Below are 13,587 nucleotides of genomic sequence, written 5' to 3' on the forward strand. Positions count from 1 at the left end.
ATGGACTGGTAGTCAGAGGAGGAGGCTGGTTGATCTTGGTGTGGCTGGTAGTCAGAGGATGAGCCTGGTTGATGTTCGATGGGCTGGTAGTCAAGAGAGGAGGCTGGTTGATTGATTTTGGATGGATTGGTTGTCAGAGGAGGAGGAGGCTGGTTGATTGATGTTGGGTGGGCTGATAGTCAGAGGAGGAGGCTGGTTGATTGATGTTGGATGGACTGGTTGTCAAAGGAGGAGGCTGGTTGATTGATGTTGGATGGGCTGGTAGTCAGAGGAGGCTGGTTGATGTTGGATAGGCTGGTAGTCAGAGGGGGAGGCTGGTTGATTGATGTTGGATGGGCTGGTAGTTTGAGTAGGGGGCTGGTTGATGTTGGATTGGCTGGTAGTCAGAGGTGGAGGCTGGCTGTTTGATGTTGGAACGGCTGGTAGTCAGACGAGGAGGCTGGTTGATGTTGGTAGGACTGGTAGTCAGAGGATGAGGCTGGTTGATGTTGGATGGACTGGTAGTTTGAGGAGGAGGCTGGTTGATTGATGTTGGATGGGCTAATAGTCAGAGGAGGAGGCTGGTTGATGTTGGATAGGCTGGTAGTCAGAGGGGGAGGCTGGTTGATTGATGTTGGATGGGCTGGTAGTTTGAGTAGGGGGCTGGTTGATGTTGGATGGGCTGGTAGTCAGAGGATGAGGCTGGTTGATGTTTGATGGGCTGATAGTCAGAGGTGGAGGCTGGTTGGTTGATGTTTGATGGGCTGGTAGTCAGAGGTGGAGGCTGGTGGATTGATGTTGGATGGGCTGGTAGTTAGAGTAAGAGGCTGGTGGATTGATGTTGGATGGGCTGGTAGTCAGAGGAGGAGACTGGTGTATTGATGTTTGATGGGCTGGTAGTCAGAGGAGGAGGCTGGTGTATTGATGTTTGATGGGCTGGTAGTCAGAGGAGGAGGCTGGTGTATTGATGTTTGATGGGCTGGTAGTCAGAGGAGGAGGCTGGTTGACTATTTTTTTTAAAGATTCACGTGTGTGTGTGTACTCACTAATATTATGTAAATTTGAAGGTGCTCCTTGTAGAAGTGCGATGCCAGTTAATAGGCTAGTTATTGATTTGTTCCTCCCCCATCTCCTTCTGGGTAAGCCGGTGTGTATCTGTGTGTGCGCATGTGTGCTTGTGTGTGTGTGTGTGGGTGGGGGGTGGCTAGTTACACTAGGCTATGGCAGGCAGACAGAGTCGGTGCTCAACCCTGTCACTTTGGCACTAGTCTTTTGTTCCAGCAGAGATCACACAGAGCGATCGTACGGGACACAGCAGGAAAAGAGGTGAGGCTGGCTCGCTCTTCAGTCCTCCCGTTTCTCCTGCCTCCATCGCTCCATCCCTCTATCCCTTCATCACTCTATCTCTCCCTTCTTCTCCCTCCTTTCTCTCTCTGCCGAGATCTCCCTCTATTTCCATCTCTTTGCCTCATTCTATCCTTCCTCTCCTTATTTTCCCCTCCCCCTTCTTTGTTTTGCGTCCCTACCTCCCTCTATTCCATCTCTCCCCTCCCCCCACTCTCTTCTGCACTTTCCTTCTGCCTCTTCTATTTTTCTCCCTCTCTGTTTGTCTGGGTGTGTGTGTGCTGCACCCCAGCAGCATTAGCAGCAGTGTGGATGAATCAGTGTGCTATGGGCCATTACTGCTCTAGCCTCTACCTCCGCTTGCTGGACCGCACGGTAAACAGCTTCCAGCAGCTTCTAGATGCATCCTTCCTCAGTCAGGACTAGCTTTAGCTGACTGTATTTTTATGTTTGTATGTTTGTATGTTTGTATGTTTGTATGTGAGTAGAGAGAGACAGAGAGAGAGATTTATGTTATTTGTTATTCTTTATAATTTTTTTTACAATATATAGTGTATACATTATTGCTCTCCCTCTCCCTCTCTCTCCTCTCTCTATTCTCTCTCTCTTTTTCTCTCTCTCTCTCTCTCTCTCTCTCCCTCTACGCACCTCTCCCTCTCTCCCCCTCTCTCTCTCTCTCTCTCTCTCTCTCTCTCTCTCTCTCTCTCTCTCTCTCTCTCTCTCTCTCTGTCTCTCTCTCTCCTCTCTCTATTCTCTCTCTCTTTTTCTCTCTCTCTTCTCTCGCTCTCTCTCTCTCCCTCTCTCCTCTCTCTATTCTCTCTCTCTTTTTCTCTCTCTCCTCTCTCTCTCTCTCTGTCTCTCTCTCTCCTCTCTCTATTCTCTCTCTCTCTCTCTCTCTCTCTGTCTCTCTCTCCTCTCTCTATTCTCTCTCTCTCTCTCTCTGTCTCTCTCTCTCCTCTCTCTATTCTCTCTCTCTTTTTCTCTCTCTCTTCTCTCTCTCTCTCTCTGTCTCTCTCTCTCCTCTCTCTATTCTCTCTCTCTTTTTCTCTCTCTCTCTCTCTCTCTCTCCCTCTCCGCACCTCTCCCTCTCTCCCCCTCTCCCTCTCTCTCTCTCTCTCTCTCTCTTTTTCTCTCTCTCTTCTCTCTCTCTCTCTCTCTCTCTCTCCCTCTCCGCACCTCTCCCTCTCTCCCCCTCTTCCTCTCTCTCTCTCTCTCTCTCCCTCTCTCTCTCTCTCTCTCTCTCAATTCAATTTCAATTTCACTTTAAGAGGTTTTATTGGCATGGGGGAAACACATGTTCACATTACCAAAGCAAGTGAACTGGATAATGAACAAAAGTGAAATAAACAATACAAATGAACAGTAAACATTACACTCACAAAAGTTCCAAAAGAATAAAGACATTTCAAATGTCATATTATATATATACAGTGTTGTAATGATATGCAAATAGTTAAAGAACACAAGGGAAAACAAATAAGCATATATATGGGTTGTATTTACAGTGGTGTTTGTTCTTCACTGGTTGCTCTTTTCTTGTGGCAACAGGTCACACATCTTGCTGCTGTGATGTCACACTGTGGTATTTCACCCAGTAGATATGAGAGTTTATCAAAATTGGATTTGTTTTCTAATTCTTTGTGGATCTGTGTAATCTGAGGGAAATATGTCTCTCTAATATGGTCATACATTGGGCAGGAGGTTAGGAAGTGCAGCTCAGTCTCCACCTCATTTTGTGGGCAGTTTGCACATAGCCTGTCTTCTCTTGAGAGCCATGTCTGCCTACGGCGGCCTTTCTCAATAGCAAGGCTATGCTCACTGAGTCTGTACGTAGTCAAAGCTTTCCTTCATTTTGGGTCAGTCACAGTGTTTAGGGCCAAATAGCATTGTAGTTTGCTCTGTTTTTTTGTAAACTCTTTCCAATGTTTTCTCATGATTTGATTGGGTCTAATTGTGTTGTTGTCCTGTGGCTCTGTAGGGTGTGTTTGTATTTGTGAACAGAGCCCCAGGACCAGCTTGCTTAGGGGACTCTTCTCCAGGTTCATCTCTCTGTAGGTGATGGCTTTGTTATGGAAGGTTTGGGAATTGCTTCCTTTTAGGTGGTTGTAGAATTTAACGGCTCTTTTCTGGATATTGATCATTAATGGGTATCGGTATCCCAACCATAAAGGACAATGGGTTCTGTAATGGATTCAAGTATTTTTAGCCAGATCATAATTGGTCTGTCGAATTTTATGTTCCTTTTGATTGCATAGAATGCCTTGTCTCTCAGATCGTTCACAGCTTTGTGGAAGTTACCTGTGGCGCTGATGTTTAGGTCGAGGTGTGTATAGTTTTTTTTATGTGCTCTAGGGCAACGGTGTCTAGATGGAATTTGTATTTGTGGTCCCGGCAACTGTCTTACTGAGATTTACTGTCAGGGCCCAAGTCTGACAATCTGTGCGGAAGATCTAGGTGCTGCTGAAGGCCCTCCTTGGTTGGGGACAGATCTAGGTGCTGCTGAAGGCCCTCCTTGGTTGGGGACAGATCTAGGTGCTGCTGTAGGACCTCCTTGGTTGGGGACAGATCTAGGTGCTGCTGAAGGCCCTCCTTGGTTGGGGACAGATCTAGGTGCTGTTGTAGGCCCTCCTTGGTTGGGGACAGATCTAGGTGCTGCTGAAGGCCCTCCTTGGTTGGGGACAGATCTAGGTGCTGCTGAAGGCCCTCCTTGGTTGGGGACAGAAGCCGAAGGCTTGAGTCGAAGGCTTTTTTGAAGTCAACAAAGCATGAGAAGACTTTGCCTTTGTTTCGGTTTGTTTGTTTGTCAATTAGGGTGTGCAGGGTGAATACATGGTCTGTTGTACGGTAATTTGGTAAAAAGCCAATTTGACATTTGCTCAGTACATTGTTTTTACTGAGGAAATGAACGAGGGGGTCACATTTGTCTCCACTTTGTGGACTGGGGTGATCCATCCTTGGTTCCAAATATTTGGGAAGATGCCAGAGCTAAGGATGATATTAAAGAGTTTTAGTATAGCCAATTGGAATTTGTGGTCTGTATATTTGATCATTTCATTGAGGATACCATCAACACCACAGGCCTTTTGGGTTGGAGGGTTTGTATTTTGTCCTGTAACTCATTCAATGTAATTGGAGAATCCACTGGGTTCTGGTAGTCTTTAATAGTTGATTCTAAGATTTGTAATTGATCATGTATATAATTTTGCTCTTTGTGCTTTGTTATAGAGACAAAAAGACCTCTCTCGCTCTGTCTGTGTTTCTCTCTCTCTCTGTCTCTACAGTGCCCTTATATAACACTATATGCTGAGTGTCTGTGTCTTTTCATGTGCAGACTGCTGTGTTTGTGAAGAAGTGTGTCATTGCAGGAGAGAGAGGAAGTGTGTAATTGCAGGAGAGAGAGGAAGTGTGTCATTGCAGGAGAGAGAGGAAGTGTGTCATTGCAGGAGAGAGAGGAAGTGTGTCATTGCAGGAGAGGGAGGAAGTGTGTCATTGCAGAAGAGGGAGGAAGTGTGTCATTGCAGGAGAGAGAGGAAGTGTGTCATTGCAGGAGAAGTGTGTCATTGCAGGAGAGAGAGGAAGTGAAGAAGTGTGTCATTGCAGGAGAGGGAGGAAGTGCGGACAACATGTAGGCTGTTATCATTCCTAAATATGGGTCTCACTATCAGTCCTAGAGATCTAAGGACAGGGCCTTATGTTGTGACGTTAGCATTTCTACTAGACTTGTCTGGTTGGTGGTGTTGTTATAGACTGTTGTCGTATTGATCATTACAATCATACAATTACTGTCTTATCAGTCTTCCCATGGACAGATTACAGTGCATGTTTCCATAGCCTCTAGTCTGCTGGTCTGCTCTATGTCCTGACTCTAGTCTGCTTGTCTGCTCTATGTCATGACTCTGGTATACTGGTCCGCTCTATGTCATGACTAGTCTACTGGTCCGCTCTATGTCATGACTAGTCTACTGGTCTGCTCTATGTCATGACTCTGGTCTACTGGTCTGCTCTATGTCATGACTCTTGTCTGCTGGTCTGCTCTATGTCGTGACTCTGGTATACTGGTCTGCACTATGTCATGACTCAAGTCTACTGGTCTGCTCAATGTCCTGACTAGTCTACTGGTCTGCTCTATGTCCTGACTCTGGTCTACTGGTCTGCTCCATGTCATGAATCTGGCCTGCTCTATGTCATGACTCTGGTATACTGGTCTGTTCTATGTCATGACTCTGGTCTGCTGGTCTGCTCTATGTCATGACTCTGGTATACTGGTCTGCTCTATGTCATGACTCTGGTATACTGGTCTGCTCTATGTCATGACTCTGGTATACTGGTCTGCTCCATGTCATGAATCTGGCCTGCTCTATGTCATGACTCTGGTATACTGGTCTGCTCTATGTCATGACTCTGGTCTGCTGGTCTGCTCTATGTCATGACTCTGGTATACTGGTCTGCTCTATGTCATGACTCTGGTATACTGGTCTGCTCTATGTCATGACTCTGGTATACTGGTCTGCTCTATGTCATGACTCTGGTCTGCTCTATGTCATGACTCTGGTATACTGGTCTGCTCTATGTCATGACTCTGGTCTGCTGGTCTGCTCTATGTCATGACTCTGGTCTGCTCTATGTCATGACTCTGGTATACTGGTCTGCTCTATGTCATGACTCTGGTCTACTGCTCTGGTGTATTAGATGGGTGTATTAGATGGCTGTGTAGCCCTGAGGAGAGAAGATTTAATTTATTTTATAGATGGAGCAGCTGATGTCCTTGAGGACAGAAAGCAGTGTGATGACACTCACTGGCTCCCTGTGTGATGACACTCACTGTCTCCCTGTGTGATGACACTCCCCGTCCTCCTGTCTCCCTGTCTCCCTGTCTCCCTGTGTGATGACACTCACTGTCTCCCTGTCTCCCTGTCTCCTTGTGTGATGACACTCCCTGTCTTCCTGTCTCCCTGTCTCCCTGTGTGATGACACTCACTGTCTCCCTGTGTGATGACACTCCCTGTCTCCCTGTGTGATGACACTCTCTGTCTCCCTGTGTGATGACACTCCCTGTCTTCCTGTCTCCCTGTCTCCCTGTGTGATGACACTCCCTGTCTCCCTGTGTGATGACACTCCCTGTCTTCCTGTGTGATGACACTCCCTGTCTCCCTGTGTGATGACACTCCCTGTCTCTCTGTCTTCCTGTGTGATGACACTCCCTGTCTCCCTGTGTGATGACACTCCCTGTCTCCCTGTCTCTCTGTGTGATGACACTCCCTGTCTCCCTGTGTGATGACACTCCCTGTCTTCCTGTGTGATGACACTCCCTGTCTTCCTGTGTGATGACACTCCCTGTCTCCCTGCGTGATGACACTCCCTGTATTCCTGTGTGATGACACTCCCTGTCTTCCTGTCTCTCTGTCTCCCTGTCTCTCTGTGTGATGACACTCCCTGTCTCCCTGTCTCCCTGTCTCTCTGTCTCCCTGTCTCTCTGTGTGATGACACTCCCTGTCTCCCTGTCTCTCTGTGTGATGACACTCCCTGTCTCCATGTCTCTCTGTGTGATGACACTCCCTGTCTCCCTGTCTCTCTGTGTGATGACACTCCCTGTCTCCTTGTGTGTTCTGCGTTCCAGGAAGTAAATGGATTATGTTGCCGTGGTAAAGGGGAATATGAGATGAGGAAGGAGGGGCTGGCATGTTGCCGTGGTAAAGGGGAATATGAGATGAGGAAGGAGGGGCTGGCTGGGGGACTGGGCTTCCTTCATCGCCACTGACCTGAAAGCAAACGCTGGATGTCTGCCAAGTATTCCATTTCACCGTTCCAGTTGTTTTATTCATATCGGTGCAGATGAAGGAAAGCAAATGAGGAGATGAGATGAAGAAGAGGAAGGAGATGAGGAGAGGAAGCCACTTTAGACCATTGAGGTACAGCCATAGTTCTGTTGAGGGAGGACCGCATCATAATTAAATTTACTCCACGTATTGAGGTACAGTCATAGTTCTGTTGAGGGAGAACCGCATCGTGATTAAATTTACTCTACCTATTGAGGTACAGCCATAGTTCTGTTGAGGGAGGACCGCATCATAATTACATTATGCTGACTCGTAGTCCACTCTTGTCCTGTTCAGTTGGCTAGTAACTTCCTGTTGACTCTCTCTGTGACTCTCTCTCTCTCCTGGTCTATTTAGAACAGTGTTAGCATCATGGTTATTGTCTATAAACATGTTAAATCACTAACTTCCTGTTGTCTCTCTGCGACTCTCTCTCTCTCTCTCTCTCTCTCTCTCTCCTGGTCTATTTAGAACAGTGTTAGCATCAGCTTCCTCAATACATGAGTCCATCATGGTTATTGTCTATAAACATGTTAAATCACTAACTTCCTGTTGACTCTCTCTCTCTCTCTCTCTCTCCTGGTCTATTTAGAACAGTGTTAGCATCATGGTTGTTGTTAAATCACTAACTTCCTGTTGTCTCTCTGCGACTCTCTCTCTCTCTCTCTCTCTTTCTCCTGGTCTATTTAGAACAGTGTTAGCATCAGCTTCCTCTATACATGAGTCCATCATGGTTATTGTCTATAAACATGTTGAATCACTAACTTCCTGTTGACTCTCTCTCTCTCTCTCTCCTGGTCTATTTAGAACAGTGTTAGCTAAGTGCCTCAACCTCCTGCAATATAAATCAATCATTCACATCAGTTGTACATTGTTAAACTTTTGGGTTATATTGATCTGATCTTATTTACTACTTGTGTTTATGTGACGTGGTGCAAAGGAGGTGATCAAAATATATATATATTTTTAATCAGTGTGATGGTGTTTTGTGTTGTGTTGTGTCAGGCTTTGTGAGTAGGGTTGTTCTGGCTCTAGCAGGGTGTCACGTTATAAAGAGTCCCCATGCAGGGCTGTTCTGGCTCTGCTCTGACTGGGAAGATGATGCTCTAGCAGGGTGTCACGCTATAAAGAGTCCCCATGCAGGGCTGTTCTGGCTCTGCTCTGACTGGGAAGATGATGCTCTAGCAGGGTGTCACGCTATAAAGAGTCCCCATGCAGGGCTGTTCTGGCTCTGCTCTGACTGGGAAGATGATGCTCTAGCAGGGTGTCACGTTATAAAGAGTCCCCATGCAGGGCTGTTCTGGCTCTGCTCTGACTGGGAAGATGATGCTCTAGCAGGGTGTCACGTTATAAAGAGTCCCCATGCAGGACTGTTCTGGCTCTGCTCTGACTGGGAAGATGATGCTCTAGCAGGGTGTCACGTTATAAAGAGTCCCCATGCAGGGCTGTTCTGGCTCTGCTCTGACTGGGAAGATGATGCTCTAGCAGGGTGTCACGTCATAAAGAGTCCCCATGCAGGGCTGTTCTGGCTCTGCTCTGACTGGGAAGATGATGCTCTAGCAGGGTGTCACGTCATAAAGAGTCCCCATGCAGGGCTGTTCTGGCTCTGCTCTGACTGGGAAGATGATGCTCTAGCAGGGTGTCACGTCATAAAGAGTCCCCAGGGATGTAGCTGGGAGCACCATTCATCATGTTAACTGCTCGCACACACACACACAACAATATACTGTAATTTGATGTATGCCCCAAGAGACATGTACACCAGTGGAGACTGCTGAGGGGAGGTTCGGCTCATAATAATGACTGGAACGGAGTATATGGAACGGCATCAAACGCCGTGGAAACCATTCCACTGATTCCACTCCAGCTATTACCATGAGCCCCGTCCGCCTCAATTAAGGCGTCACCAACCTCCTGTGATGTACCGGTGATTTCAGGTCAACCTCGGAGAAGCAGTTTCTACCTCAAGGGTCCTGCTTTGTTAACAAAAAACAACCACTGTTAAATACATGTCCTCCACGCTTGACGGAAGTGTGTGCGTCTGTGTGTTTCAGAGTGAGAGTGCCATCCTGAAGGAGAGGGAACTGTCCCTGGAGCTTGCCAGGATCAGGGATGAAGTGGGTAAGTCAACGCCTGCCATGCCAGCTGGATTGCTAGCTGAATGCTATCTGGATTGCTAGCTGGGTTGCTAGCTGAATGCTATCTGGATTGCAAGCTGGATTGCAGGCTAAATGCTATCTGGATTGCTAGCTGGATTGCTAGCTGAATGCTATCTGGATTGCTAGCTGGATTGCAGGCTAAATGCTATCTGGATTGCTAGCTAGATTGCTAGCTGAATGCTATCTGGATTGCTAGCTGGATTGCTAGCTGAATGCTATCTGGATTGCTAGCTGGATTGCAGGCTAAATGCTATCTGGATTGCTAGCTAGATTGCTAGCTGAATGCTATCTGGATTGCTAGCTGGATTGCTAGCTGAATGCTATCTGGATTGCTAGCTGGATTGCAGGCTAAATGCTATCTGGATTGCTATCTGGATTGCTAGCTGAATGCTAACTGGATGCTAGCTGTATTGGTAGCTGGATTGCTAGCTGGATGCCACATGTTTCCGGAAATGTGACATTTTAGGAGATAGGGGACTATAGAACAAGATACACTGAGTGTAGCAGGTATGCTACATTACCATGTCATCTATTATACAGAATATGAACCTGTAACGACAGGGCAGGAGCTAGTCTCCCTAGAGAGGGATGGGGCTGGTGAAGGATTCAGGTTAGTCAGGTTACCCTGTCTGATATGTTGGGGGATTCAGGTTAGTCAGGTTACCCTGTCTGATATGTTGGGGGATTCAGGTTAGTCAGGTTACCCTGTCTGATATGTTGGGGGATTCAGGTTAGTCAGGTTACCCTGTCTGATATGTTGGGGGATTCAGGTTAGTCAGGTTACCCTGTCTGATATGTTGGGGGATTCAGGTTAGTCAGGTTACCCTGTCTGATATGTTGGGGGATTCAGGTTAGTCAGGTTACAAGGAAAGATTCAGCATATAAATGTTACCCTGTATAAAGGGCACAAGGCGAGACCCAAATGCAGACACAGGAGGCAGATGGTTGAGCTCCGATATTTATTATAACAAAAGGGAGGAGGCAAAAGGCAGGTCGGGAACAGGTGAGAGTTCATACAGTACCAGACGATAGGCAGGCTCGAGGTCAGGGGCATGCAGAGCGGTCAGGCAGACGGGCTCAGAGTCAGGACAGGCGAGGGTCAAATCCAGGAGGGCGAGAAAAAGAGAGACTGGGAAAAGCAGGAGCTGAGACACAAAAACGCTGGTTGACTTGACAAACAAGACGAACTGGCACAGAGAGACAAGAAACACAGGGATAAATACACCGGGGATAATAAGTGACACCTGGAGGAGGGTGGAGACAAGCACAAGGACAGGTGAAACAGATCAGGGCATGACACCCTCTCTGATCAGCATAGTCATGTTACCCTCTCTGATCAGCATAGTCATGTTGTCCTGTCTGATAGTCATGTTGTCCTGTCTGATAGTCATGTTGTCCTGTCTGATAGTCATGTTGCCCTGTCTGATAGTCATGTTGTCCTGTCTGATAGTCATGTTACCCTCTCTGATCAGCATAGTCATGTTGTCCTGTCTGATAGTCATGTTGTCCTGTCTGATAGTCATGTTGTCCTGTCTGATAGTCATGTTGCCCTGTCTGATAGTCATGTTGTCCTGTCTGATAGTCATGTTACCCTCTCTGATCAGCATAGTCATGTTGTCCTGTCTGATAGTCATGTTGTCCTGTCTGATAGTCATGTTGTCATGTCTGATTATCATGTTGTCCTGTCTGATAATCATGTTACCCTGACTGATAGTCATTTTGCCCTGTCTGATAGTCATGTTGTCCTGTCTGATAGTCATGTTGTCCTGTCTGATAGTCATGTTGTCATGTCTGATTATCATGTTGTCCTGTCTGATAATCATGTTACCCTGACTGATAGTCATTTTGCCCTGTCTGATAGTCATGTTACCCTGTCTGATAGTCATGTTACCCTGTCTGATAGTCATGTTACCCTGTCTGATAGTCATGTTGTCCTGTCTGATAGTCATGTTACCCTGTCTGATAGTCATGTTACCCTGTCTGATAGTCATGTTACCCTGTCTGGTAGTCATGTTACCCTGTCTAGGGTATGAGGTAGTTGGAGTGATTGATTGAAGTACTACAATGCATTCAGAAAGTATTCAGACCCTTTGACCTCTTCCACATTGTGTTACGTTACAGCCTTATTCTAAAATGGATTAAGTAAAAAAAAATGTCCTCATCAATCTACACACAATACCCCATAATGACAAAGTGAAAACAGGTTTAAAAAAACAAAACGGAAATACCTTATTTACATAAGTATTCAGACTCTTTGCTATGAGACTCGAAATTGAGCTCAGGTGCATCCTGTTTCAATTGATCATCCTTGAGATGTTTCTACAACTTGATTGGAATCCACCTGTTGTAAATTCAATTGATTGGACATGATTTGGAAAGGCACACACATGTCTATTTAAAGTCCCGCAGTTGACAGTTAATTTCAGAGCCAAAACCAAGCCAAGAGGTCGAAGGAATTGTCCGAAGAGATCCGAGACAGGAATCTGTCAACGCACAGATCTGGGGAAGGGTAACAAAACATGCAACATTGAAGGTCCCCAAAAACCCATTGACCTCCATCATTCTTATATGGAAGAAGTTTGGAATCACAAAAACTCTTCCTAGAGCTGGCTGCCTGGCCAAACCGAGCAACACTCCACCACTTTGACCTTTATGGAGTTTGCCAGACGGAAGCCTCTCCTCAGTAAAAGGCACATGACAGCCCACTTTTGCCAAAAGATATCTACAAGATTCTCAGGTCTGATGTTACCAAGATTCAACTTTTGGGTCTGAATGCCAAGCTTCATGTCTGGAGGAAACCTGGCACCATCCCAACAGTGAAGCATGGTGGTGGCAGCATCATGCTGTGGGGATGTTTTTCAGTGGCAAGGACTGGGGGACTAGTCAGGATTGAGAGAAAGAATGGCGCAAAGTACAGACAGATCCTTCTAACGGGACAACGACCCTAAGCACACAACCAAGACAATGCAGGAGTGGCCCAGCCAGAGGCCAGATTTGAACCCGATCGAACATCTCTGGAGAGTTCTGAAAATAGCTGTGCAGCGACGCTCCCCATCCAACCTGACAGAGCTTGAAAGGATCTGCAGAGAATAATGGGAGAAACTCCCCAAATACAGGTGTGCCAAGCATGTAGTGTCATACCCAAGACTCAAGGCTGTAAAGGTGCTTCAACAAAGTACTGCGAAAAGGGTCTGAATACTTATGTACATTTTTGCTTTGTCATTGGGGTATTGTGGGGTATGGGGTATTGTGTGTAGATTGATGAGAACCCCCCCCCAGAAAGTGTCCTACAGAACAATCAGAAAGGGGATTCATCAGAGAAAATGACTTTACCCCAGTCCTCAGCAGTCCAATCCCTGTACCTTTTGAGGAATATCAGTATGTCCATGATGTTTTTCCTGGAGAGAAGTGGCTTCTTTGCTGCCCTTCTTGACACCAGGCCATCCTCCAAAAGTCTTCGCCTCACTGTGCGTGCAGATGCACTCACACCTGCCTGCTGCCATTCCTGAGCAAGCTCTGTACTGGTGGTGCCCCAATCCCGAAGCTGAATCAACATTAGGAGACGGTCCTGGTGCTTGCTGGACTTTCTAGGGCGCCCTGAAGTCTTCCTCACAACAATTGAACCGCTCTCCTTGAAGTCCTTATGATCCGATAAATGGTTGATGGAGGTGCAATCTTACTGGCAGCAATATCCTTAAGCCCTTTTTGTGCAAAGCAATGATGACGGCATGTGTTTCCTTGCAGGTAACCATGGTTGACAGAGGAAGAACAATGATTCCAAGCACCACCCTCCTTTTGAAAATTACAGTCTGTTATTCAAACTCAGTCATGACAGAGTGATCTCCAGCCTTGTCCTCGTCAACACTCACACCTGTGTTAACGAGAGAATCACTGACATGATGTCAGCTGGTCCTTTTTGTGGCAGGGCTGAAGTGCAGTGGAAATATTTTTGGGGGGATTCAGTTCATTTGCATGGCAAACAGGAACTTTGCAATTAATTGCAATTCATCTGATCACTCATCATAACATTCTGGAGTATATGCAAATTGCCACCAGACAAACTGAAGCAGCAAACTTTGTGAAAATTAATATGTGTCATTCTCAAAACTTTTGGCCACAACTTGGCCGAAAGAGAGGAGAAGATGACTCCGTAAAAACTTCCTGTTAAAACCAAAATTATTTTCCAATCGTTTAGTTCTGGACCAAAATATATATTTTTTGTGTTCCATTCACTTGCTCCTGCAAAATAAAGATCTGACGAGCCCCAAAAAAGTGCCAGTTTATTTCAT

At 46.4% G+C, this 13,587-nt stretch overlaps 1 protein-coding gene across 1 annotated transcript in view; it reads left to right on the forward strand.

The window, feature by feature from the left end:
* mtus2b (microtubule associated tumor suppressor candidate 2b) overlaps positions 1-13,587 on the forward strand; it is a 185,833-nt gene that overhangs the window by 168,018 nt on the left and 4,228 nt on the right. The window contains exon 8 of the mRNA XM_090223907.1: positions 9,194-9,260. Within this exon, the coding sequence (XP_090080033.1) occupies positions 9,194-9,260 (67 nt within the window). The remainder of the gene's footprint in view (positions 1-9,193; positions 9,261-13,587) is intronic.

This window comes from Oncorhynchus mykiss, chromosome 27 (assembly GCF_057628025.1).
Source record: "Oncorhynchus mykiss isolate SJ-2025 chromosome 27, ASM5762802v1, whole genome shotgun sequence".
Taxonomy (NCBI): domain Eukaryota; kingdom Metazoa; phylum Chordata; class Actinopteri; order Salmoniformes; family Salmonidae; genus Oncorhynchus; species Oncorhynchus mykiss.